The 26,662-nt window shown below is 46.4% G+C and overlaps 2 protein-coding genes across 3 annotated transcripts in view; one reads left to right on the forward strand and one right to left on the reverse strand.

The window, feature by feature from the left end:
- GALNT17 (polypeptide N-acetylgalactosaminyltransferase 17) overlaps positions 1 to 26,662 on the forward strand; it is a 478,729-nt gene that overhangs the window by 410,217 nt on the left and 41,850 nt on the right. Inside the window, exons 7-8 of one of the 2 annotated variants that reach the window (XM_053556324.1) lie at positions 22,750 to 22,935; positions 25,883 to 26,020. In XM_053556324.1, the coding sequence (XP_053412299.1) occupies positions 22,750 to 22,935; positions 25,883 to 26,020 (324 nt within the window). The remainder of the gene's footprint in view (positions 1 to 22,749; positions 22,936 to 25,882; positions 26,021 to 26,662) is intronic. The other variant, XM_053556325.1, reaches the window with a different exon arrangement.
- CALN1 (calneuron 1) overlaps positions 24,985 to 26,662 on the reverse strand; it is a 625,091-nt gene continuing 623,413 nt past the window's right edge. Inside the window, exon 6 of the mRNA XM_053556329.1 lies at positions 24,985 to 25,352. Within this exon, the coding sequence (XP_053412304.1) occupies positions 25,339 to 25,352 (14 nt within the window). The 3' untranslated portion in view covers positions 24,985 to 25,338. The remainder of the gene's footprint in view (positions 25,353 to 26,662) is intronic.

Consider the following 26,662-nt stretch of genomic DNA (forward strand, 5'->3'; position numbering starts at 1 on the left):
AGATGCATCTATATTTACAGCCAAATCCCCGTCACTCTCATGACCACCTAAGCTCTGTCTCCTGTCAGATAAGGAGCAGCATTAGATTCCAAAGAAGTGTGAACCCTACTGGAAACTGCATGCGAGGGATCTAGGTTGTACACTCCTCATGAGAAACTAATGCCCCCAGTTTATGGAAAATAGTTTTCCATGAAATCAGTTCCTGGTGCCGTAAAGATTAGGGAGCACTGCTTTAGACAACCCAGTACAGTCCCTTTCTACAGATTCCTAGGAGCAATTGGCAATGCTTTTTATTTCACCTTGACCAAGTTGGGTTCAGTTCGCGAACTCCAGTGCCAGAGTAATGAAAAGCTTTGTGAGCCTTTTGGGCTGTGTGATGTTGTATTCTGTAAAGGGTGTGCACACACCAGTCCTCTTCTAGATCACGGTGCAGTCTGACAGGGTCGAAGACACAGAATTAAATATGATTCACTTTCCTCCTGTATTTAAACATAGTTTATCTATAATTGAGCCCTACCAGCTTTTCTTTAATCCTAGGCAAAATGCAACTAAATGGTAGGGGAAAGACAGATGATTCGCATAGATAGCAGAGTAAGGACAATGTTTTCATCCTCCGGCTTCTGGCAGCTTCCACACCCAAGGTTGTAATGTAGTGTTCACACTTCCCTGGCATTCTTATTTTAAGCTCTGAGGAAACAATAAAGGCGGTGAGTCTGGTCTTGGGATCTATATCTAAATTATCTTTATATCCCTGGCAGCATTTAGCTCTGAGCTCTTGGTAAATGTGTATGAAGTGTGGAATTGGATGACTAGAGAAGGTAAATTGCTAGAAGTTAAAGGCATCGGGTTGGGAATATAAATGGCAATAAAATGTTTACCACTTCCGTGGTGGGAGCCTTTATAAAGAAAGGAGGGACAGTCCAAAGGAAGGACTGTGTGAGTAGGCAGAGTCCAGTTGGAAGATGGAAACAGGAGTAGCTGGATGTGGAAGATCTGGGTAGGAGAGACATAGGGAATGCAGGGAAGGAGAGGAAAACATACGAGTCTCGTGAGTAACATGCATGAACTCATCCTAGAAAAAGTGCTGCATACCTTGTTGCTGAATATCACTCTGGTTCCATCAAAGTATTCCCCTTGGGAAGTGTGCAATGATGCCAGGACATAGTCCTCCCTTCAAAACAATTTGGAACTCTTTTCTTGGAATGGTCATCAGAGCTGTGGTTGTACAAAAACTAAAAAAAAACAAAAAAAAAACCCTGCAACAACAATAATGAATACCACTCAGCAAGACACCACCACACATTGGCAGCAGCACAGCTGTGAGGCCTGATACACCAAGATTATGAGCTCTTACCAGGCCATTTGTCCAGTGCTGCCACTGTCACTGCATGGTGGTGAGTTCACAAGCTTAATTGTCAGACTTTAGACAATGACAGCTCTGATGGTCATTCCAGGAAGAGTTCCAGAATTGCTCTGAAGGGTGGACTAGGTGCTGGCACCGGTGCATAGCTTCCCACGGGAACACTGCAAAGGTGACAATAGTGACATTCAGCATTGAGGTGTGTAGCACTTTTTCTAGGACAAGTTTGCAAACTTAATTGCTCGACCTCATAGGAGCAAAAAAAAGGAAAAGAAGGAGGGGAGGAGGACAGGGAAAAGCCACGCTAAGCAGGCCTGACTCAGGCTACTTTGGACTAATTGTCTGACACAGAATCCCTGACCCTCCCTAGGACAGTAACAGGCTATCAGGTTGGGTCACAAGGCTGGGGGGTGGAGGGGGAGTTTTTTAACTGGGGAACACAAACCAGTCTTACTTCTCCCTCCTCAATGTCATCCTTTGAAGTGTAAAAGCAATAGCAACAAAGATTAAAAGAAAAGAAAAAGGTCCCCCTTCTGAGCTCCGTTAATCAAACTACTTTCAATCCGTGTCTCTTTCCTCCTCTGAATCATGGGTCACTGGCCACACTTTCATCTTAATTCCTCATCTTGTATTAAGAGAAATGAATTGCACTGCCTGGCAGGAACATCCATGTATTTAGGGGTTCTGCCACTGCAGTGCTTAAATTGAGATATGTCTTGAGACCCATATTTGTAAATCCTATTTCTGGAAACAGTAATAAATAAAAAAGAAGATTGGAATCGAGCTTTTTGGAAAAAGGACTTTAGGCAGAAAGTCATTATGCATCCGTCCAATTCAGGGGAAGAGAATGTGCATTTAAACCGGAAAAAGTCAGCTCACCATCTCCAACATGGGAGAGGGGAATGCTGGGGAAAAGTCTCCTGATTTTTAGGAGGGTGGGCTTAGCTTGCTTTTCTGGGAAGCAGTCTCCTGGGAAGTCCTGAAAAAGATTGGTAGGATGGGAGTAACATACTAAAATGTTCTTTCATCCAGAAATTTGTGTTGTTTTGAATCATATTTTACCAACAGAAAAGTGCTAAAATTTGTCTGCATTTGGATTAATGAATGAATGGGGTTATTTAAGTAATTTCTGCCTTGAAAGATCCTCCAGGGTTGCTTTTAACAACCTGAGTTTAAATGGCTTCAGAAGTGACTTTGATCTGATAGAAAGAAGAATTCCTGCTGGTAGAAAGGAAGATATCTGAGAGACCCACTCCAGAGCGGAGAGACCTTCTCTCCCTAAGGGAAAGGACCAGGAAGCCTCCAGAGCATCCAGATTCTGTGAGGCCTGATGCTTCTGTTCCTGAAAGTTCAGTACTTGTCCCCACAGCCTAATGAAAATAAGGACAAGCAGTTTGGTGGAAAATAAAAGATAGGTTTATTAAGAATGTAAGAACTTTTAAAGGGAGGTTTCAGTTTTGGGCTGTTGCTGTTTAACTGTGGTTAGTGGTCCTGGTCACTTTATCACCATGAAGATGATCCCAGGACCTTTGCCTGGATGATTCCATTGAGATATCTCCTATGGTTTAAGACAAAGTACAAAGAACAGTCCTCTATCCCTCTGATTACTGTAGGCAGGAGTACAGGGTTTAATTCCTCAAAAAGGATGAGAGGTTTTAAAGAGACAACTTATAAATATTTCTCCCTCTTTCAGACTCTTTCTTCTGTTACTCTTCTAGAACATGGGATGCCCTCTTGGCAAATACAAAATTAGATCCAAAAGTCAGGCCTTACAAGGAGCCTCTGCCAACGAGGACCCTGGCGTTGAAGCTTGTGATGAGCCCACCTGTCCTCAGGGGATGGCTATGCAGGAGCCAGTGGGGCCCCAGAACTCCCCGTGACTGTCAGGAGATGCTGGTCACACACCCACAGGGACCCAACAGAGTGTTCCTTAATTCTGGGCTCTTAGCCTCCCCCACACATTCACCATTTTTTAAAGGTTGAAGTTTTTATATTAAAAAACACATAACTTTTCCTTTTTTAGAGCAGCTTTAGGTTCACAGAAAAATTGAGCAGAAGGTCTAGAACAGTGTTTCTCAACCTTTTTTTTTTTAATCACATAGCACACTTGAACCTACAGTGAAACTTTTGTGGCACACTTAAATTATGTTGATCAAAAAAAGAGCATACTTACTGTGCTTTGAACTTCTTTTGAAAATAATTTAATTAATAATCTTTAAAAATTTTTGTTGCACACCTAAGATCCTCTCACAGCACAACACAGCAGTTGAAAATCACTGGCCTAGAGATTTCTCATAGACCCTCTTTCCCCACACGTGCACACATATGTTACAACCCATGAACCTAAGCCGACACATCTTACTTGAAAGGTGGAAGCAGAGGCGCCCAGAGAGGAGAAGGGAGGTTAGATGTTCAGGCCAGCTTTATTAAAAGGGGAGGGTAAGCCGTCTGCACCAGAGGGCAGTTACAGACCCCTTTTATATGGGTCCCTAATGGGTAAGCAAATTCCACAGCTTACTGGGGAAAGTTAGGATCTTTAGGTGAGAATTTTTGGGGGGTGGAGCTAACTAGGTCCTTTGTTTCTTTGTCTTGGGAGAGGAGGGGGTGAGGAAGAGGTGTGTGGCTACATTATGGCCCCCCCAACAATAATCATCTGAAGTCCACAGTTTACATTAGGGTTCACTTTTGATGTCATATATTCTATGGGTTTAGGCAAATGCATAATAACTTGTACCCACCATTTGGGGTATTGTGGAGGTGAATGGAAACTTCCCCTTCTCAAGATTCATTGAAAAATCAACTCACAATACATAAGGCAAATTAATAAGAGAAAGAGATTTGTTTACCCTGCAAATGGGGAGTATCACAGAGTGATTACCCATTATCCCACTGGGATCCAGAAATTTATATTCCCTCATCAGAGGGGAAGAGGAGATGAGGGATGTAGGTAATTCTGATTAGGGGCCATAAATGGTTGCTAGGGAGGATGAATAGATACTTAGGAGAATGAATGGATCAGAGAAAACAGATTGACTTGTAAATTAACCTGACAGGCAGGTGTTACATTTAAAATGATTTGGGCCAGGTCTGGTTGCATTTTTGATCTTCTTTCCTACAATATACTGAGATGACAAGAAGGGGAAGGGAAGTCGATTGTGCTTTGATGGGTCTGTCTAGTTTTATGGAAATAGAGCGAAAGCCCTTTCCAATACCCATTGATCTTTAAGGGCCTTTAATTCAAAATACTCTGTATACCAAGGAGTCAGATATTGGGTAAAATTCTCAGCTCCTTCAATATCACACAGAGTATTGTCACTTCACTACCCTAGAAGTCCTCTGTGTTCCCCATTCTTCCCTCCCTTCCCCTATCCTTGGCAAGCATCCATCTTGTTACAGCCTCCATAGTTTTCCCTTTTCCAGAAGGCTGTACAGTCAAAACATATGGTCTGTAGCCTTTTGGTTATCGTGCAAAGCTCAGTAGGTGCTCCGTGTGGGTCAAGAAAAGAATTTCTCTAGACCAGTGGTTCTCAACCTTTCTAGTGCCGCGACCATCTAATACAGTTCCTCCTGTTGTGGTGACCCCCACACTTGAGGAGCAGTGTCTCATTTCCTAAGACTATGGGAAATATGTGTTTTCTGATGGTCTTAGGGGATCCCTGTGAAAGGGGATAGGGTTGTTCAACCCCCAAAGGGGTTGTGACCCACAGGTTGAGAATCACTGTTCTAGACCGAGATTAGAATATAAAAGTATAAGTTTATTTTATCTTTTAAAAGGAGAGAGGAAGTGAGGGGAGATGAGAATGGGGGAAGAGAGAAGGAGACTCGAGAACAGGGAGATGGTACAGCATCCCATAAAAAAGGCAGAAGAGAATGCCTGCAGTTGAGGTCCAGGGTAATTAGCTGAATTTAACGGGAATGAAGAGAAAAAAGAATTGCAGCTAAATTCACAAGGTATTGTGGATGTGAATGTTGTGTGCATTTTTCCTCCAGCAAGACTGAAGATAGATTTTTAACAGGTGTTTCTAATCCTGAGGCCTGATGTTCATAACCCGTTGTTCCTCCTGGACACTCAAGAACCACCTGAGGCTATGGGAACAAATTCTAAGAGGCAGATTTAGTCAATAGGTCGGAAGGACTATAAAGAAAATTTGCATTTCCTTTTGGTCTGCTTGTGAAAACAAAAATACACAGGGTGCCCTCCCCCAAAGACTCAGTATAGGACTGTTCCTTACCTGTTTGTTACTAGCGAATTGTAGGATTATTTTTATAATTTTTGCAAAGCTACCCATTTCCATTTTCAGATGGGGTGAGCTTGTTTCCTCCCATATTCCAAATGTAAATGAAAATAATGTAATGAAATGTAACGTAATGTAATGAAAATTCTGCTTTCACCTTTCTTAGGAGATGTCAGTGAAATCTCCTTTTCCTTTAGGAATCCATGTGCATGTGCTCTCAGGAAGTAGCTTGCATAAAGTAGACTGGAGCCCTCCACAGAGAGGGTTTTATTTTTCTTTCATCCTTTTCTGTCCAGCTGACCTGTCAGCTCCCTTGGAATTCTCCCATTTATATGGGTCCCTAGTGGGTAAGGAAATTCCCAGTGTTTGTCATTTCATAGGGAGAAAAGCCAAACATACACGTGAAGGGAACAGTACCACCCTATGAAGATACCAGAGTAGTCTCAGGCCCAGCACAGCAGCAAGTTGCATCGTTAGGGGGTGACCTGAGGAGGTAGAGCTGGCTCCCGGGATGGATGGCATGGGACATCTGTGCTTGCCCCCATGGACACAGGCATCCCTGTCTGGGCCTGAGCAGGGAGAGGAGGTCAGGGAGCAGAGAGGATCATAGCTGAGAGAGAGTGTTGTCCTGACTCTAAAGACAGGGTTTGCACACGCACACTTCAGACCCAGGCCTGGACATTTGAGAGGGAACTGTTTCTGCAAATGCCAGTGCACTGCTACCATATTCAGTGCTCGATCAAGGAAAAACCTTCATCCTGCCCATCCTCTCACCAGATGGTACATAGGGCAAACATAGGCCAGAAATCTTGTTCAGGATAGTGGCGTAATGACAGCACAGATGATATGTTCTGAGTACTTAATCAGGCCAGCCACTGCTCTGAGCACTTGACATCCATCCCATCTCATATAAACCTCCCAACAATCCTGAGAGGCCAGGACTGTTATTATGCTTCACTGTGCAGGTGAGGACATTGAGAAGTTGCCCAAAACCAGCTAATAAACTGTGGAGACAGGGCTGGAAGCAGGCAGTCTAGAACTCAAGCCAGGAACCCTCCCTCATACGCTGCTGGTGGGCGTATAAAATGATGCAGCCACTTTGGAAAACAGTCTAGCAGTTCCTCAAAAGATTAAACATAGAGTTAACATATGACACAGCAATTCTCCTAGGGAGTGATTACCCAATTACCCAAGAGTAATGAAAACACATCTCTATGAAAATCTGTATGTGAGTGTTCGCAGTAGCATTATTCACAGTAGCCAACGTGGAAACAACCCAAATGTCAAGCTATTTATCAACAGATAAACAAAATGAGGTACATACCTACAATAGAATATTATTTGTCCTTAAAAAGGAGTTAGGTCCCAACACATGTTACAACATTGACCAACCTGGAAACATTATGTGAAGTGAAAGAACCCAGCCATGAGGGGCTACCTATTGTAAGATCCCACTTATGACATTTCCAGAGAAGTTCAATGCAATAGAGACAGAAAATAGATTAGTGATTGCACAGGGTTAGGAAACATTAAGGTGTGGGTTTCGAATTGGGCTGATGAAAATGTTCTAAAATTGTGGTAATCGGTGTACAACTCTGTGAATATACTAAAAATCATTGAATTATAAGCTTTAAATCATTAAATTGTACACTTTAAATTGAATTTTATAGTGTGTGGATAGCTCAATAACACTATTATATTTTTTAAAACTTCAGCCCACTAAGCCCCTCTCTTCAGCCAGACCTGATGGATACAGGTCATGGTCCTTCGAGCTAACTCACCCCGTATTTTCTGTCTCCTTCACAATCTGCTTGGCTGTTGGCCCCCTAACATTCTGCAGGATCTCTTATTCTCCTTCAGACTGGAATCGTGCTAGTCATTACTCCCTTGTGACTTTGAGTCCCTTCTGCTCTGGGTGGGGCCTCCTCACACCCCTCCAGTCATGTCTGGCCCTCCTCACACTCCTCCAGTCATGTCTGGGCCTCCTCACACCCCTCCAGTCATGTCTGGCCCTCCTCACACCCCTCCAGTCATGTCTGGCCCTCCTCAGACCCCTCCAGTCATGTCTGGCCCTCCTCACACTCCTCCAGTCATGTCTAGAGCATCTTGCCTCCCCCCTCGGACACTCCTATTCTTTTCCTCCCATGGGCAGTCAGCAGGCCCACCAGCTCAGTCGGTACCCTGGACAGGCTCTTGAGAGGACATTTCCCTTGGTCTGGGCCAGAGGTGGACTCTGGACAAAATTAAATGTTCATAGATCAGGAATATTCCATACCTCTTAAACAAAATAAATGGGCATTTGTCATGCACAGTGTTGACTGTGTGTAGGTGATACTGAAGACTCACACAAGCCAAGATCGGTCATTCTGGCCTCACAGCAGGGAAGACTGATGTGCCAGGGCCTCCTGACCAGTGAGGAAGGGCAGCATCTCAGCTCCCAGGAGTCGTTGTGATTTCTAGTTATCTCCTAGAAAGTAGTGGTACTTGTCTTGTGGAATATGGAAAGTGGCCTCCAAGAGAAGGGCAAACACTAAAATTGATAATAGAATCAAAGAAAGTCATCCAAGAAAGTGATGGTTGCTAGCCAGAAGGAAATTTGAGACAAATTAAAAGAAGGATTGATACACCCTACAGTGGCTTAGATCTGAGATCTGGTAGTGTCTCTCTTACATGGTCTAAAAAAATTTCCTGACCTCATTCATTGGAGGAATTCCTGGAAGTCTCAAGATTATTTCTCAAAAAAGTCAACACCAGGTGGACACCAAGCTGGTGTCCTCTGTTAGCAGAGCCTGTAGTCCTATAGTCAAGCCTGTAAGCCTTGACCCTTTCTGCACATCAGCATAACAGTCCCACTAACATACTCAGTGCTTGATCAGGGAAAAATCTTCCAGAAACTTCATCCTTCCCATCCTTTCCTAAAATGGTACTGGGAACACAGGGTAGATGTAGGGCAGAACTCTCCCACAGGATCATGGAGTAATGACAATAATGGCAACACAGATGACATGTACTGAGTACCTGCTCTGAGCACCTGACAGCCATCACATGTCGTGTAAACCTCCCAACAATCCTGAGAGGTCGGGAGTGTTAGTGCCAGATGCTGGAGCTCAATGGAGCCTCAGAGATATTCTTCCATCATTTATAGATGAAAACAAAGGCCCAGGGAGAGAAGGGGCATGCCTAAGTTACAGGACAAGTAGAGCCTCTGGCTTTTTCTTATTAGAGAGTAACATGATTGATTCATGTTACTTGAGTCATTCTTTCTCTGCTAAAGGACAAGTCCCTGCTGGGTCCAGGGTGGGGTGGGCAGGTTGCACACTGCCAGCAGTGGCAGTGGGGGATTCCCATCCCAAAAAGGGGTGCCAAGGAGCAGCATTCTAAGAAGCACGAAGGTGGTTCTGGGACTGTGGAAGATGAACTTAAGAAGGAACTAAGATCTAGCTGGTATTGAGTCCCACAAAGGACCTTGGTCTACCTCCTTTTCCTCTGCTTCTCAGTTTGACTCTTCTAATCTATTTCTTTTCTAATCTTTATTTTATTTCCCCTTTCTAATTTCCTCTGTCTTCTATCCAGACACATTCCACACATAATCCCTTCACTCCACTTCATTTTTTAAGATATGGTCCTCAACCCCTGGGCCATGGGCTGTTACTGGTTGGTGGCCTATTGGGAACAAGGCTGCACAGGAGGGGGTGGACAAAGAGTGAGCCAGCGACACTTCATCTGTATTTACAGCCTCTCCCCTATTGCTTGCTTCACTGAGCTCTGCCTTCTATCATGTCATTGGTGGCATTGGAATCTCATAGGAGCAAATCCCACTGCAAAATACATGTGCAAGGGATCTAGGCTGTGTGCTCCTTATGAGACTCTAATGCCTGATGATCTGAGGTGGAGCTGAGGAGTCGAGGCTAAGGTTAGTGTTGGGACCATTTAGTTGTAGGAAAACAAGCGCGGGCTTTCACTGATTCTATATCATGGTGAGTTGTATAATTATTTATTATATATTGCAATGTAATAATAATAGAAATAAAGTGCACAATAAATGTAATGCACTTGAGTCATCCCAAAATCATCCTCCCAGCCCCAGTACATGGACAAATTGTCTTCATGAAACTGGTCCCTGGTCAAAAATGTTAGCAACTGCTGCTTTAAGACATTCATGTGATTGCAAGAGGGACTTTACCTAACAATTGCAATCAGTGTAACCTGGCTTATTGTACCCTCAATGAATCCCCAACAATAAAAAAAAAAAAAAAAAGACATTCATGTGCTCATTCCCTGAACAAACATTCAGAGCTCACCACATGCTTACCATGTGCCAAGCAGAGTGCTGGGCCGTGGGGACACAGATGGCATAGTTCTACCAGCTAACAGCCTAGGACAGGGGAGAAGGTGCCTCTATTGCACACCTACGTGCCAGTGGACTCACAAAAATAGAACTGTGGTAGGCGCTACACTGGCCTGTCATAGGGGTCTCTGCTCTTATCTGGGGCTTCCCTGGGGAGGTGAAGATGGAGCTAAAGTCAGAAGTCTGAGTAGGCAGTGCCCGGGCAGGTAGGGGCGGAGTGTCCCAGGCAGGAGTGGGGTACAGGGAAGGAGGTGGGAGGAACTGCACAGAGGTCATGCGGGGTGGGGAAACCATTGCTCTGTTTTCAAGATCATTCTTTTTTTTATAGCACCACAGGAGGTGAGAAAAGCTTCATCTTTCTCTGCTGCACCCCTTTTAATGAAAGGATTTGTTATATAAAAATTTGGATGCAGTCAGAAGGCCATAGTTAAGGACCAGGAAGACCCCAAGTTTCCTTACGGCCACAGGTTCCCCATTCCTGCCAAAGGAGAGGTGATGACAGGCCTTGATAGGAAGTTGAACAATTAACTCTGGGAACTCATCCTAGAAAAAGTTCTTTGAAAGATGGACTAGGTGCTGGCATTGGTGCAGAGCTTCCCAAGGGGACTACTTCAAAGGCAACCATAGTGATACTCAGCAGCGAGATATGTGGCACTTTTTCTAGGATGAGTTTGTGAACTTAATTGTCTGACCTGATGTGTTCAGAGCTGTGGGAACCAGAGAAGTGTGCAGGCTGGAGCATGGTCAGTTAGCATCACTGGCTGCTGCGCAGGGGTCACATTGGATGGAGTTGGTCTGGAGGTGAGGGCTGTGGTCCAGGTGGGAGACTGTGGGAGCTTGGACCTGAGTGATGGTGGAGGAGAAAGTGATCTGGTGGTCACAGTGGCTGTGGAGGGAAGGCGAGGAAGCCAAGCCATAGCTAAGAGGCATCTGCGGGACTTGGTGATAGATCAGCCACTGTCTGGGGAGGAGGTGCCAAGGGAGGCCCCAGGTTTCTTTCTGGTGTATGCAGCTTTCTTGCTCCATCCTTGTGACCAGGATGTAAAGAGAGGGGGCTTGCTGTCTTTCCACTGTGGGTCTCCCCGTATAAGAGCATCCAGGCTCTTTCCAGAGAGAGCCGCTCCCTGGAAAAGTGGCTTTCACACTTTCACAGAACACCTGCTGTTCACAATCTAATGGCACAATTGAAAACTCTCACCAGATTATTTCAACTCCAAACCTACATATTCCTGAATAACATTTTCTGCTGATTTTGAGAAATAGCTCATCTGGAATATTAGATTCTATGAAACTGTGCATGAACAGTCACCTCACTCTTAGGGCAGTGGTTTCCTGAGCAGAGTACACGAGATGGTCCTTTGGGGGTGCAAGAAGAATATGTTAGCACTCACATTTTTGTAGCATTTTTATATTCCTATATAGCTGTAAATTTTCATGTGTAAACTATATTAGCATAGCAGTGCATGCATGTACTTAAAAATGAATAAAGTAAGCATGTTGGAGAAGGTATGCTTTAAATTTTTTCAACATTATCAAAAATGTTTGGTGGCACCACCTACGAGGATAGTTAATATACATGAACTGGTCACGCTCGCTTGGCTTCCTGGTTTCGGGCAGTTTCCTCCCCTCTCTTCTCACCTCCGCTGAGCAGGAGTGCCCAGGCTCCTGAGTGACAGGGGCCCAGGGAGCAGCTGGCTGGGATGGTCTTGGACAATGGATGCTCTTGAGGCCCCAGGCCTACTGTGCAGTGGTCTAGGCTTTGGCAGAGCACAGCCCCTGCTTAGTTTCTTCCTGCCTCTGTAAAACTGAGTCCTGAACTCACAGCCTCGGGAAATGTATTAGAAGTCTTCTACGTCAGCAGTCCCCAAACATGGCTACACATCGCAATTCCATGGGGGGACTTTTTACACCTCCCTGCCTCCCCACCTAGTGCCACAGCTTTACCCTTGGAGAATGGGATTCACAGGGCAGAGTGGGATCCAGGCATCTGTCCCTGGGATTGGCTGTGTGTACTTGGAACATGTGTAGCTGGCTCTTATGTGTGTCAGAAAGATCAACTGGATCCCTCCCTGCTGAGGGAGCCCTTTGTGCTTCCAGGCCTTTCGGGAGGACTTGAGGCCGAGGCAGAATACCCAACTATTCTTTTTGGAATTCCCTCAGTAGCTCACTTAGCTGACCTGTCAGTTTATCACTAAGGCTCAAAGGCGCTTTCTTCAGTTGTTGAACCACTGGCTGACTTCACATCAACTCATTATCACTTGGAGCCAGCCCATGAGCCCTGTAGGTGACCAACCCCAGACAACTTAGAGCAGAACAGTGGGCCTGACAGTGGGCCTGGGTCCCTTGTAGCTTTTCCTGTGGTTCTGCCATACAGCTCTGTGCGGCCGGAGGCTCTGACCTCTGACACTGACAGTGCCTGACGTCATACGGCTCTGTGCGGCAGGAGGCTCTGACCTCTGACACTGACGGTGCCTGACGTCATACGGCTCTGTGCGGCAGGAGGCTCTGACCTCTGACACTGATGGTGCCATTGGTGCTACCACAGGTCCACCTAACTTCCTTGGGGCATGAGCACACTCCCTGCTCTATCCCCATGGGATCCTCACCTCAGGTCACAATGCCGGGCAACCTGAGGAGGAGTGGAGGGGACTGTGGCCGCAGATCAATTCCCTCCTGGGAAGAGGGGCTGGTGGCTGTGGGATCCCCAGGAAGGGTAAGCCTGTTGTTTCAGCATATGGTCCAGGGGGGTTCAGGCTCCTGGGATTATGAATTGTTCACCCCACCTCTCTGACCCTCAGTTTCCTCATCTGTGAGGATTTAATGAGGTTGTTGGCTATAATCACTGGGCTGGTGCTGGTAAATGGGGGGCACTGACCTCTCTGAGGGGAGGGGTCTGTGGATTTGGAAGAAGGGGGAGGTAAAGGGAGGAGGGAGCTCTCATTTTCTGTCTCACATGCTGCTGACTGCTTTAGGGCTTTAAATCCAGTGTGAGTCACTGGAGGTGACAGCTGACATGTAGACCAAGGCTGGGGTAGGCAGGGTGTTAACCACCATGCTCACTGGATAGCAAGATGTGAAGGCAGCCAGGCCAGCACCAAGGTCCTGGGCCAGCACTGACCTTGACAGCTCACTCTCAGTTTTCTGGGCCCACAGAGGGGTGCACCTTCCAGACATGTAACAGTCCAGGAGCCCTGGCCCTCCCCAGACCCTGCAGGAGTACCTGAGTGTGCTGGGTTTGTGTCCAGAGTGTGCCCGCTGGCGTCCACACTGCAGAGCCCAGGGTGGAAAGCCAGTGTCTCTGCCTGCCTGGCACACCTCTTCCCTCCTCTTGCTTAGGAGGCTCCATGTCTGTCCTGGAGTCCAACCTGCCTCCTCCTCCCTCCTGCCGCCATTCCTAATAACCATGTCCACTGACCCCTCTCGTGGGCTTGGCCACCTAGGTTTTGGAACAATCCTGACCTTGGTCTGGACTGCGTATGGAGGACCTAGCAGGACCCAGCTCAGCTCTGCCGTGGCTGCTAGTCTCACCGAGCACCTCCTTTCTTGTGACTGGGTTTGAGGATTTTGCTGAGGTCCCTCCCACGCCTGCATCTGTGGTCCTCACTGAGCTCTGCTTTGCTTCCAGCCATCCTCCTGAGCCTCCCCAAGCTGAAGTTCACCCCTTGAAAGTCTTCCCCCCCCATCTGCCTGCTTATCCCATGTACAGTGTACAACTCAATGGTGTTTTAGTGCACTCAGTAAGCTGTTCAAAGCTCAGCACGATCAGTATTAGAATGTTTTCATCACCTTAAAAAGAAACCCCATAACCATTAGCAGTCCCTGCACCTTCTTCGACCCCTGTTCCCCACCCCACAACCGTCTGTCTACTTTCTGCCTCTATAGATTTTTCCATTCTGGAAATTTCATATAGAATCATACAAAGTGAGGTCCCTTGTGACCGACTCCTTTTGCTTGCCATGCATTTCAGGTTTGTCTGTGTTGTAACATGGATCAGTATTCCATTTTTGTATTGCCAAACAGTACTCCATTGTGTGGACATGGTGACATGCCATGTTTTGTTTCTCCATTCATCAGTTTGGAGACATTTGTCTTAATTCAAGGTCATAGCAATTTACCCTTCTGTTTCCTCCTAAGAGTTTTATGGTTTTACCTCTTACCTTTAGATCTTCGATCCATCAGGTTAATGTTTGTATGTGGTTTGAGGTAGTTCATATTTATTATTTTGCATGTTGTCCCACGTCAAATTGTTGAAAAGACTATTCATTCTTCCATTGGATTGTCTAGGAACCCTTGCTGAAAGTCAATTGACCATAGGTGTGAGAGTTTAATTCTGGATTCTCAATTCTATTCCGATGAGCTATGTGTCCATCCTTATGCCTGTGCCATACTGTCTTAATGTTTGGTTTCGAAATTGGGACGAGAACTCCTACAAGTTTGTTCTTTGATTTATTTATTTATTTTTTATTTATTTTTTTAGCTATTTTGGCTCCCTTGTACTTCCATATGAATTTTAAGATCATTTTAAGATCATGTTAATTTCTAGAAAGAAGCTAGCCAAGATTGTGTTAGGGATTGTATTAAACTTTAGGTCAAATAGGGGAGTGTTGCCACTTTAACAGTTTTAATTTATAGGATATCTTTTCATTTATTCCCCAAATCTTGCAACATCCCTGTGAAACTCTGTATCTTAGCATATTGTCGGTTCCTTGAACCTTACTTCTGTACCTTCATTCTTATTTTACCCTCTAAGGCATGGGTTTCTTGTCCTTGTTCCCACAGGCCTCGTGCCACACTTTGCCTCCCTGATTTGAGGGCCTTCCACTGCCCACAGCTGGTCTGCCCTATCTACTGATCAGGTCCTAGATCAAGCAAGACTGGACAACCCAGTCCCTACCAATCTCTTACCTTACATCTTCTTCCTGGAAGAGGCAAGCCAGGGGAGTATTCTTGCTTATGGGAGAAGATTCCATGTACATCATTTCCCTGTGGTATAGCCAAAGTTAGGAAATAGAGAAGATTACACACACAAAAGTGCACACAATAAAATTTTACCATGAAATTCATTCAACAATGCTCCAGGGGAAGTGAGTGAGTACCCAAGAGTATCCCATTATCCTTGATGTGGGGTTTCTGAGAGACTAAAGGGTAAGCACATGTTGTACCTGCCCACCTGAGCCAGCTCACCTGCATTCTATCACGCATACTCCTGCATACTGTCAGGGATACACCTGCACACTTAGAGATACACCTGCATGCTGTCAGGGATACACCTGCACGCTGTCAGGGATACACCTGCATACTGTCAGGCATACACCTACATGCTGTCAGGGATACACCTGCACACTCAGAGATACACCTGCATGCTGTCAGGGATACACCTGCATGCTGTCAGGGATACACCTGCATACTGTCAGGGATACACCTGCATGCTATCAGGCATACACCTGCATACTCAGAGATACACCTGCATACTGTCAGGGATACACCTGCACACTCAGAGATACACCTGCATGCTGTCAGGGATACACCTGCATGCTGTCAGGGATACACCTGCATGCTGTCAGGCACACACCTGCATACTCAGAGATACACCTGCATGCTGTCAGGGATACACCTGCATGCTGTCAGGCATACGCCTGCATACTCAGAGATACACCTGCATGCTGTCAGGGATACACCTGCATAGTGTCAGGCATACACCTGCATAGTGTCAGACATACACCTGCATACTCAGGGATGCACCTGCATACTTTCAGGGATACACCTGAATACTGTCAGGGATACACCTGCATGCTGTCAGGGATACACCTGCATACTCAGGGATACACCTGCATACTCAGAGATACACCTGCATACTGTCAGAGATACACCTGGATACTGTCAGGGATACACCTGCATGCTATCAGGCATACACCTGCATACTCAGAGATACACCTGCATGCTGTCAGGGATACACCTGCATGCTATCAGGCATACACCTGCATACTCAGAGATACACCTGCATGCTGTCAGGGATACACCTCCATGCTGTCAGGGATACACCTTCATACTGTCAGGCATAAGCTGCATACACAGAGATACACCCACATACTGTCAGGGATACACCTGCATGCTGTCAGGGATACAACTTCATGCTGTCAGGGATACACCTTTATGCTGTCAGGGATACACGTGCATAGTGTCAGGCATACACCTGCATACTCAGAGATGCACCTGCATACTTTCAGGGATACACCTGCATACTCAGAGATATACCTGCATACTGTCAGGGGTACACCTGCATGCTGTCATGGATACACTTTCATGCTGTCAGGGATACACCTTCATGCTGTCAGGGATACACCTGCATAGTGTCAGGCATACACCTGCATACTCAGAGATACACCTGCATACTGTCAGGGGTACACCTGCATGCTGTCATGGATACACCTGCATAGTGTCAGGGATACACCTCCATGCTGTCAGGGATACACCTTCATACTGTCAGGCATACAGCTCCATACACAGAGATACACCCACATACTGTCAGGGATACACCTGCATGCTGTCAGGGATACACCTGCAGAGTGTCAGGCATACACCTGCATACTTTCAGGGATACACCTGCATACTGTCAGGGATACACCTGCATGCTGTCATGGATACACCTTCATGATGTCAGGGATACACCTTCATGCTGTCAGGGATACACCAACATAGTGTCAGGCATACACCTGCATACTCAGGGATGCACCTGCATACTTTCAGGGATACACCTGCATACTGTCAGGGATACACCTGCATACACAGAGATACACCTGCATACTGTCAGGGATATACCTGGATACTGTCAGGCATACACCTGCATACTCAGAGATACACCTGCATGCTGTCAGGCATACAGCTGCATACACAGAGATACACCCACATACTGTCAGGGATACACCGGCATGCTGTCAGGGATACACCTGCATGCTGTCAAGGATACATCTTCATGCTGTCAGGGATACACGTGCATAGTGTCAGTCATGCACCTGCATACTCAGGGATGCACCTGCATACTTTCAGGTATACACCTGCATACTGTCAGGGATACACCTGCATACTCAGAGATACACCTGCATACTGTCAGGGGTACACCTGCATGCAGTCATGGATACACCTTCATGCTGTCAGGGATACAACTTCATGCTGTCAGGGATACACCGGCATAGTGTCAGGCATACATCTGCATACTCAGGGATGCACCTGCATACTTTCAGGGATACACCTGCATACTGTCAGGGATACACCTACATACTCATAGATACACCTGCATACTGTCAGGGGTACATATGCATGCTGTCATGGATATGCATTCATGCTGTCAGGGATACACCTGCATAGTGTCAGGCATACACCTGCATACTCAGGGATGCACCTGCATACTGTCAGGGATACACCTGCATACTCAGAGATACACCTGCATACTGTCAGGGATACATATAGTGCTGTCAGGGATAACCTGCATGCTGTCAGGGATGCACCTTCATACTGTCAGGGATACACCTGCATACTTTCAGGGATACACCTGCATGCTGTCAGGGATACACCTTCATGCTGTCAGGGATACACCTGCATACTGTCAGGCATACACCTGCATACTCAGGGATACACCTGCATACTGTCAGGCATACACCTGCATACTCAGGGATACACATGCATGCTGTCAGGGATACACCTGCATGCTGTCAGGGATGCACCTGCATACTTTCAGGGATGCCCCTGCATACTGTCAGGGATACACCTGCATACTCAGAGATACACCTGCATACTGTCTGGGGTACACCTGCATACTGTCAGGCGTACACCTGCATACTCATGATACACCTGCATGCTGTCAGGGATACACCTGCATACTGTCAGACATGCACCTGCATACTCAGGGATGCACCTGCATACCTTCAGGGATACACCTGCATACTCAGAGATATACTTGCATACTGTCAGGGGTACACCTGCATACTGTCAGGCGTACACCTGCATACTCATGATACACCTGCGTGCTGTCAGGGATACACCTGCATACTGTCAGACATGCACCTGCATACTCAGGGATGCACCTGCATACCTTCAGGGATACACCTGCATACTCAGAGATATACTTGCATACTGTCAGGGGTACACCTACATACTCAGAGATATACCTGCATACTGTCAGGGGTACACCTGCATACTGTCAGGTATACACCTGCATACACAGAGATACACCTGCATGCTGTCAGGGATACACCTGCATGCTGTCAGGGATACACCTGCATACTGTCAGACATACACCTGCATACTCAGGGATGCACCTGCATACTTTCAGGATACAGGTGCATCAGAGATACTGATGCATACACCTGCATACTCAGAGTATACACCTGCATACACCTGAGTATACACCTGCATACTCAGAGATGTACCTGCATACTGTCAGGGATACACCAGCATAGTGTCAGGGATACACCTCCATGCTGTCAGGGATACACCTTCATGCTGTCACGGATACACCTTCATACTGTCAGGCATACAGCTGCATACACAGAGATGCACCCACATACTATCAGGGATACACCTGCATGCTGTCGGGGATACACCTGCATACTGTCAGGCATACACCTGCATACACAGAGATACACCTGCATACTGTCAGGGGTACACCTGCATGCTGTCAGGGATTCACCTTCATGCTGTCAGGGATACACCTGCATAGTGTCAGGCATACACCTGCATACTCAGGGATGCACCTGCATACTTTCGGGGATACATCTGCATACTGTCAGAGATACACCTGCATACTGTCAGGGATACACCTGCATACTCAGAGATACACCTGCATACTGTCAGGGGTACACCTGCATGCTGTCATGGATTCACCTTCATGATGTCAGGGATACACCTTCATGCTGTCAGGGATACACCTGCATAGTGTCAGGCATACACCTGCATACTCAGGGATGCACCTGCATACTTTCGGGGATACACCTGCATACTTTCAGGGATACACCTGCATACTCAGAGATACACGTGCATACTGTCAGGGGTACACTTGCATGCTGTCATGGATTCACCTTCATGATGTCAGGGATACACCTTCATGCTGTCAGGGATACACCTGCATAGTGTCAGGCATACACCTGCATACTCAGGGATGCACCTGCATACTTTCGGGGATACACCTGCATACTGTCAGGGATACACCTGCATACTGTCAGGGGTACACCTGCATGCTGTCAGGGATACACCTGCATAGTGTCAGGCATACACCTGCATACTCAGGGATACACCTGCATACTGTCGGGGTACACCTGCATGCTGTCAGGGATACACCTGCATACTCAGGGATACACCTGCATGCTGTCAGGGATACACCTGCATGCTGTCAGGGATACACCTGCATACTGTCAGGGATACACGTGCATACTGTCAGGGATACACCTGCATGCTGTCAGGGATACACCTGCATACTCAGAGATACACCTGCATACTGTCAGGGGTACACCTGCATACTGTCAGGCGTACACCTGCATACTCATGATACACCTGCATGCTGTCAGGGATACACCTGCATACTCTCAGACATGCACCTGCATACTAAGGGATGCACCTGCATACCTTCAGGGATACACCTGCATACTCAGAGATATACTTGCATACTGTCAGGGGTACACCTGCATACTCAGAGATATACCTGCATACTGTCAGGGGTACACCTGCGTACTGTCAGGCATACACCTGCATACGCAGAGATACAACTGCATGCTGTCAGGGATACACCTGCATGCTGTCAGGGATACACCTGCATACTGTCAGACATACACCTGCATACTCAGGGATGCACCTGCATACTTTCAGGGATACACCTGCATACTCAGAGATATACACCTGCATACTGTCAGGGGTACACCTGCATACTCAGATATATGCATGCATACTGTCAGGGATACACCTGCATGCTGTCAGGGATACACCTTCGTGCTGTCAGGGATACAACTGCACAGTGTCAGGGATACACCTCCATGCTGTCAGGGATACACCTTCATACTGTCAGGCATACAGCTGCATACACAGAGATACACCCACATTCTGTCAGGGATACACCTGCATGCTGTCGGGGATACACCTGCATACTGTCAGGCATACACCTGCATACACAGAGGTACACCTGTATACTGTCAGGGGTACACCTGCATGCTATCAGGGATTCACCTTCATGCTGTCAGGGATACACCTTCATGCTGTAAGGGATACACCTGCATAGTGTCAGGCATACACCTGCATACTCAGGGATGCACCTGCATACTTTTGGGGATACACCTGCATACTGTCAGGGATACACCTGCATACTGTCAGGGATACACCTGCATACTCAGAGATATACCTGCATACTGTCCAGGGTACCCCTGCATACTGTCAGGGATACACCTGCATGCTCAGATACACCTGTGTACTGTCAGTGGTACACCTGCATACTGTCAGGGATACACCTGCATGCTGTCAGGGATACACCTGGGTAGTGTCAGGGATACACCTGCATGCTGTCAGGGATACACCTTCATGCTGTCAGGGATACACCTGCATAGTGTCAGGGATACACCTGCATACACAGAGATACACCCGCATTCTGTCAGGGATACACCTGCATGCTGTCAGGGATACACCTTCATACTGTCAGGCATACACCTGCATACACAGAGATACACCCACATACTGTCAGGGATACACCCGTATGCTGTCAGAGATACACCTGCATGCTGTCAGAGGTATACCTGCATGCTGTCAGAGATACACCTGCATTCTCAGGGATACTCCTGCATGCTGTCAGAGGTACACCTGCATGCTGTCAGGCAGGTGTACACCTGCATGCTGTCAGAGATACACCTGCATACTCAGGTATACACCTGCATGCTGTCAGGTGTACACCTGCATACTCAGAGATACACCTGCATGCTGTGAGGGATACACCTGCATTCTCAGAGATACACCTGCATTTTGTCAGAGGTATACCTGCATGCTGTCAGAGGTACACCTGTATGCTGTCAGGGATACACCTGCATACTCAGGGATACACCTGCATGCTGTCAGAGGTACACCTGCATGCTGTTAGAGATACACCTGCATACTCACGGATACTCCTGCATGCTGTCAAAGGTACACCTGCATGCTGTCAGAGGTACACCTGCATACTCAGGGATACACCTGCATGCTTTCAGAGGTACACCTGCATGCTGTTAAGAGATACACCTGCATACTCAGGGATACTCCTGCATGCTGTCAGAGGTACACCTGCATGCTGTTAAGAGATACACCTGCATACTCAGGGATACTCCTGCATGCTGTCAAAGGTACACCTGCATGCTGTCAGAGGTACACCTGCATGCTGTCAGGGATGCATCTGCATGCTGTTAGGCATACACCTGCTTATTGTCAGGCATACAGAACCTTCACAGCAGAACAGGCTCACAGGCTCACAGGCTCCTGAAAGTTTTCTGCCATCTTTATCTTTTCTCCACCTGTGCCAGGAATTTCATTTCCACAATTTAGTCTTTCTTGACAGTCAGAAATGCTTTGTTTTTCCCACGTGAACCCAGGGAAGGTAGATGGTCCAGCCTTCCTCTGGGAGCAGGGCCCTTGAAGCCTTTTGCCTGCCTTGCTCATACAGAGGATGTTAAGTCTCACATCACTGGACTTTTGCATCCCTCAAAGAGAGCATCATTTCAGCCTTCCATCTCACTGTCTCAGCAACAGCTTTTGATGCCTGTTCATTGTTACTTTGAGGTGCATGTTTCCAGAAGTCTTGGCATCAGTTCCCTCAGGACTCCAACATAGAGCATGTTAACAGAACTAGTCCATTTTACATACCTTATGCTGACACGAATAAAGACAGTCTGTCTCTTCAGTGATCCCTAACTTTTTGCCACTAGGGACCAGATTCATGGACCAGGGTAAGAGGTGACAGCTTCAAGATAACTGAAGCACATTACGTTTATTGTGCACTTTATTTCTTTTATTGTTACATTGTAATATGTAATGAAATAATTATACAACTCACGGTGATGCAGAATCAGTGGGAGCCCTGAGCTTGTTTTCCTGAAACCAGATGGTCCATCACCATCTCAGCTCTACCTCAGAGCATCAGGCGTTAGATTCTCCTAAGGAGCAAACAACCTAGATCCCTTGTATGGGCAGTTTGCAGTAAGATTCACGCTCCTATGAGAATCCAGTGCCTCTGATCTGACAGGACGGGGTGCTCAGCCAGTGATGAGTGATGAGTGATGGGGAGCGGCTGTAAACAGAGATGAATCTGGCTCACTTGTCCGCTGCTCACCTCCTGCTGTGTGGCCTGGTTCTTTGGTCTGTGGCCCAGGGGTTAGGGACGATAATGTTTCTTCATACAAATTTTTCATTCTAGGTTGACAGAGCACAGCTTCAGCCAGGTGGGAAAGCAAACAGCCCTTGTGTATGCCAGTTGTGAACTATTAATAAGTTAAGAAAACCATATGTTGTTATGGCCACCTTAGGTTTATGGTCCCCTCGTCCCCAAGGCTGAATTTTAGATCCTGAGTTGTTATATCTGTAAGGATTCTCCCAAACCTTCTTTTCCATATGTTTTACTCAGGTGAGCTCAGGCTATGCTATAGTAACCCACCAATCTTGAAATCTCATTGGCTTTATATATAAAAATGTATTTCTTGCTCATGCCAAATCAGCTCAAACATTGTTTTAGGGCCCCAGACAGGGGACAGGGGACAGGGGCCTCTGGGAATTTCTCTATCAAGCTGATAAAGTCTCTGTACCCCCAGGTATGGCTTTGCGGGGGCAGCATGGAGGTCCTTCCCTGCTCACGGGTGGCCCACATTGAGCGAAAGAAGAAGCCATACAACAGCAACATTGGTTTCTACACCAAGAGGAATGCACTCCGGGTTGCTGAGGTCTGGATGGACGATTACAAGTCTCATGTGTACATAGCGTGGAACCTGCCACTGGAGGTAGAGATCGGCAGCCGCTCCCACCCCACGACAGCCATCCTTAGTGTTTGGCAGGTCCCTACCATCAATGATCTGATGGCTCATCCCCCGAAAGACACTTATACTTGGACAATTACGAATGTACAGATGTCCAAGTGTTAGAACCCCTGCCTTACACCAGGACAGCACAAGGGAAATCTCTAAATCCACATACAAAGATTAGTGAGGTTGTGTTATGTCAATCTCAGCCTTAGTATGTTAATCTGGCTGTGCTGCTCCTGAGCATGTATTATTCTGGAAAGCTTTTGCCCAGTGATTGGCACCAGGCCCTCATCCACCGTCACTGGGTGTGCTACTGTGGAGCTCCCCCTGCCCTGGGACATTTACCCCTACTGTGCGCCAAAACTTTGCTCTCAGGTTTCTTTCACGTCTGCCAAAACATGGCCCAGGAAAATCCTCGTGTTCCTATAACCCCACAGAGCATCGCATGGTGGCTGGGCACTAGCATGGCAAATTGTGGCTGTCACGTGTTAGTGATGAGATCATGACCAAATCCACTCCCCTTCCCTGTACTGAACCTGAAGGGGGGGTTAGGTTCCAGGACCCCTGTCGGAAATTGAAATCCAAGGATGCTCAAATGCCTTACATACATATATCCTCCTGTACGTCTGAAATCATTTCTAGATTACTTATAAGACCGAATACAATGCTGTATAAATAGTTGTTATACTGTATTTTTATTTCTATTATTTTTATTGTTGTATTGTGGGTTTTTTTTTCTTTCCCTAAGTATTTTCAATCTGCAGTTGGTTGAATCTACAGATGTGGAAGCTGTGGATACAGAAGGCTGATTTACCTTCTTTTCCTCAGCTACAAACTGGGAGTGATAGCGGGTGCTCCTCCTACGGTGACTGTGTGACGTGCTGGCAGCAGTGCCTGGCACAGGGTGTGTTGTTTGACCTCCACAGCAAATCGCTGTATCCTGCACTCTCAGACATAGCTCAGTTTATCTCCTCAGCCAGAGCACCGTGTGGGTGCTTGAGCCATGCCTGAGTCTCTTGGAATGACCACCACTGAGAGATGGCAGCCTCTGGAACAGCAGAAATGCAGTCCAAAGTCTGTGGGCAAAAGAGGAGAAATGCAGTCCAAAGATTTGTGGGTAAAGAGGATAAAAGTGAAGAGTTTATTCTTTGTTGCTACAATGTTTAAAATGCATTCTAAAGAATTAAAAACTCAGCTGGTTATGGCAGCTCATGCCTATAATCCTAGCAGTCTGGGAGGCTGAGGCAGGTAAGTCACTTGAGCTCAGGAGTTTGAGACCAGCCTGAGAAAGAGCAAGACCCCATCTCTACTAACGATAGAAAAATTAGCCAGGCATTGTGGTGGGTGCCTATAGCCCCAGCTACTCAGCAGGAGGATCGCTTGAGCCCAGGAGTTTGAGGTTGCTGTGAGCTATGACACCATGGCACTCTAGCCTAAACAACAGAGTAAGACTCTGTCTCAAAAAAAAAAAAATTTAAAACCCTCTTCTAGCCACATAGCACTTTGTAGTTGTGACACTGTAAGTGCTTTGTTATTATTATTATTAGGTATAGATAGGTGACATTTGTTGAGCACTTAGTATGTCCCAAGTTTGCAACATCTAGTTTAATTCTCACAACATCCTCATGACATAAGAATGTCAGTTTCCTCATCTGTAAAACATGGATTGCTCATACATATCTACGAGGGCTACTTTTAAGATAAAATGAAGCTCAGTGCAGAGCTTAGCAAACATTAAGTGCTCGGAAAATGCTAGCTTGATAGGAGCCTGTAGGGACATCCATTTTACAGATGAGGAGACTTTAGTGTGGTGAAGTTAAAAGAGGCTTGTTTAAGGTCATATCCATAGTATGTGGGCAGGGATGTCGACTCAGGTTTTTCATGCAGCCCTCTCCTCGACTCTGTGGTCAGGGGAATAGATACGATGATTATTATTCCTGTTTTGTAGAGAAGGAGCTGTGGCTTGGAATGGGGAAGAACTCCAGTCTTTTAACTCTAGCCAACTGCCTTCTCCATTATTGCAGACAACCTCTGGTTCCAAAGGCCAGTGGTGACCTACTATGCTTTTTCAAAATGGCCATCTTCATGAATCATACTAAGTATGTTAAAACGAAGAGTTCAATATTGCTGTTCAGGTTTGTCCATGAAATTTAATAGGTTTGTCATTTTAAGGGATTTTCCTTTAAAATCACTGTTTGACAGCCAGAGCAGTCTTAATGACATAATTTGATGTCTTCTCCTGGGCCCCCCAAAACGCGATCCGGCTGCCCGTGGTACAGAGCGCGCGTCCCGTCTCCCCCATGGTCCACAACCATCTCGTGGCTGAGTCTGTGAAGTCGTATTTCAGATCCTTTATTTTCCCCTGTCAGCACACAGCAGCCATTACAGGTTCATTTCTATAAAAGCAGAGTGAATTATTCATTAGAACATCATTACAAGCTTTGCAACGGAAAATTATTTTCACTTCTGCATATAATGAACTTCGGGAAGAGCCAACAAAGGGGGAAATGGTGCATGGCTAGGAAAGAAAGACGGGAGGGGGTGGTAGGCATTTATTTTCTTGCCTTAATCAAATAATTTTCTAATAATTGGTCTGGCTAGTTGCTGGGGGCATGTGAGAGAGAAGGAACTGAGAATGTAGGTCGTTGACATCAGTGTCCTGGGAACCTGCGCACACGGTGATGACAGGGGAGGCTGACTCGTCTGGGGCCTCCAGGCCTCACAGTCCTGACTGTGCTCAGGGAAAAGGCTCCTGTGCTCTGGGCCTAGATGGCTCAAGCGGGTCTCCTAAACTCAAGCTTCTGAGGAAGCTTACAAGGCTTAAGAGCTTCTCTTTAAAGGTTTCCCTGAAAGTGACCCCACCTGTGCCCCTCTCTGGCCAGAGATCCGCGGCCGCTAACACCCCATTGCTTCTCTCTACTTCCAGAATCCAGGAATTGACATAGGCGATGTCTCCGAGAGAAGAGCACTGAGGAAAAGTTTAAAGTGTAAGAATTTCCAGTGGTACCTGGACCACGTATACCCAGAAATGAGAAGATACAATAATACCATTGCATATGGGGAGGTAATTAAGACCACACGTGCTCTCACTTTGGACTGCTGTTCAATGTGCTGTATATTACTTTGCTGGGGGGAAATAGTCATTTGTTCATTCATTCATTCCATTCATTCATTCACTCAGTGAATGGTTTTTGGAGGTATAAACTCTGACAACAAGGCTTTCTCCAGCTGCAAAGAGGTAGAGGAAACAGATGCAATAAATGTGACAACGGGAGCAGGGGCACAAGGTTATGGCAATCTTCTAATGAGTTCTTTGGAACATTTTGACTTTGAGGTGCTGTGGGACCTGTAAGCCGCATTGAGCAGGAAGTTGGGTTCCCAGAGAGGCAGAGCCTGGAGCCTTCCCCATGCTGTGAACTGGAGTCACTTACATCAAGGCAGGCGACCTGGCCTTCTCTTTTTTTCAATGAGGAGATAATACCACCTTTCTAGACGTTAATGCAAACTGATTTTTCTCTCATTACACATGCCATAAATATGCATTTAAAAATTTTTTCGAAAACAATCATAATAGTAAGAACATTCATTGAGTGCTTTCAAAGCGGCAGGCACTATTCTAAGTGCTTTTTGCATACAAATTCATTTCACTCTCACCCAATGAGATAGGAGCATTATTTCTATTTTATTGATAAGAAAGCTGAGACTT

Source organism: Nycticebus coucang, chromosome 12, assembly GCF_027406575.1.
Source record: "Nycticebus coucang isolate mNycCou1 chromosome 12, mNycCou1.pri, whole genome shotgun sequence".
Lineage (NCBI taxonomy): Eukaryota > Metazoa > Chordata > Mammalia > Primates > Lorisidae > Nycticebus > Nycticebus coucang.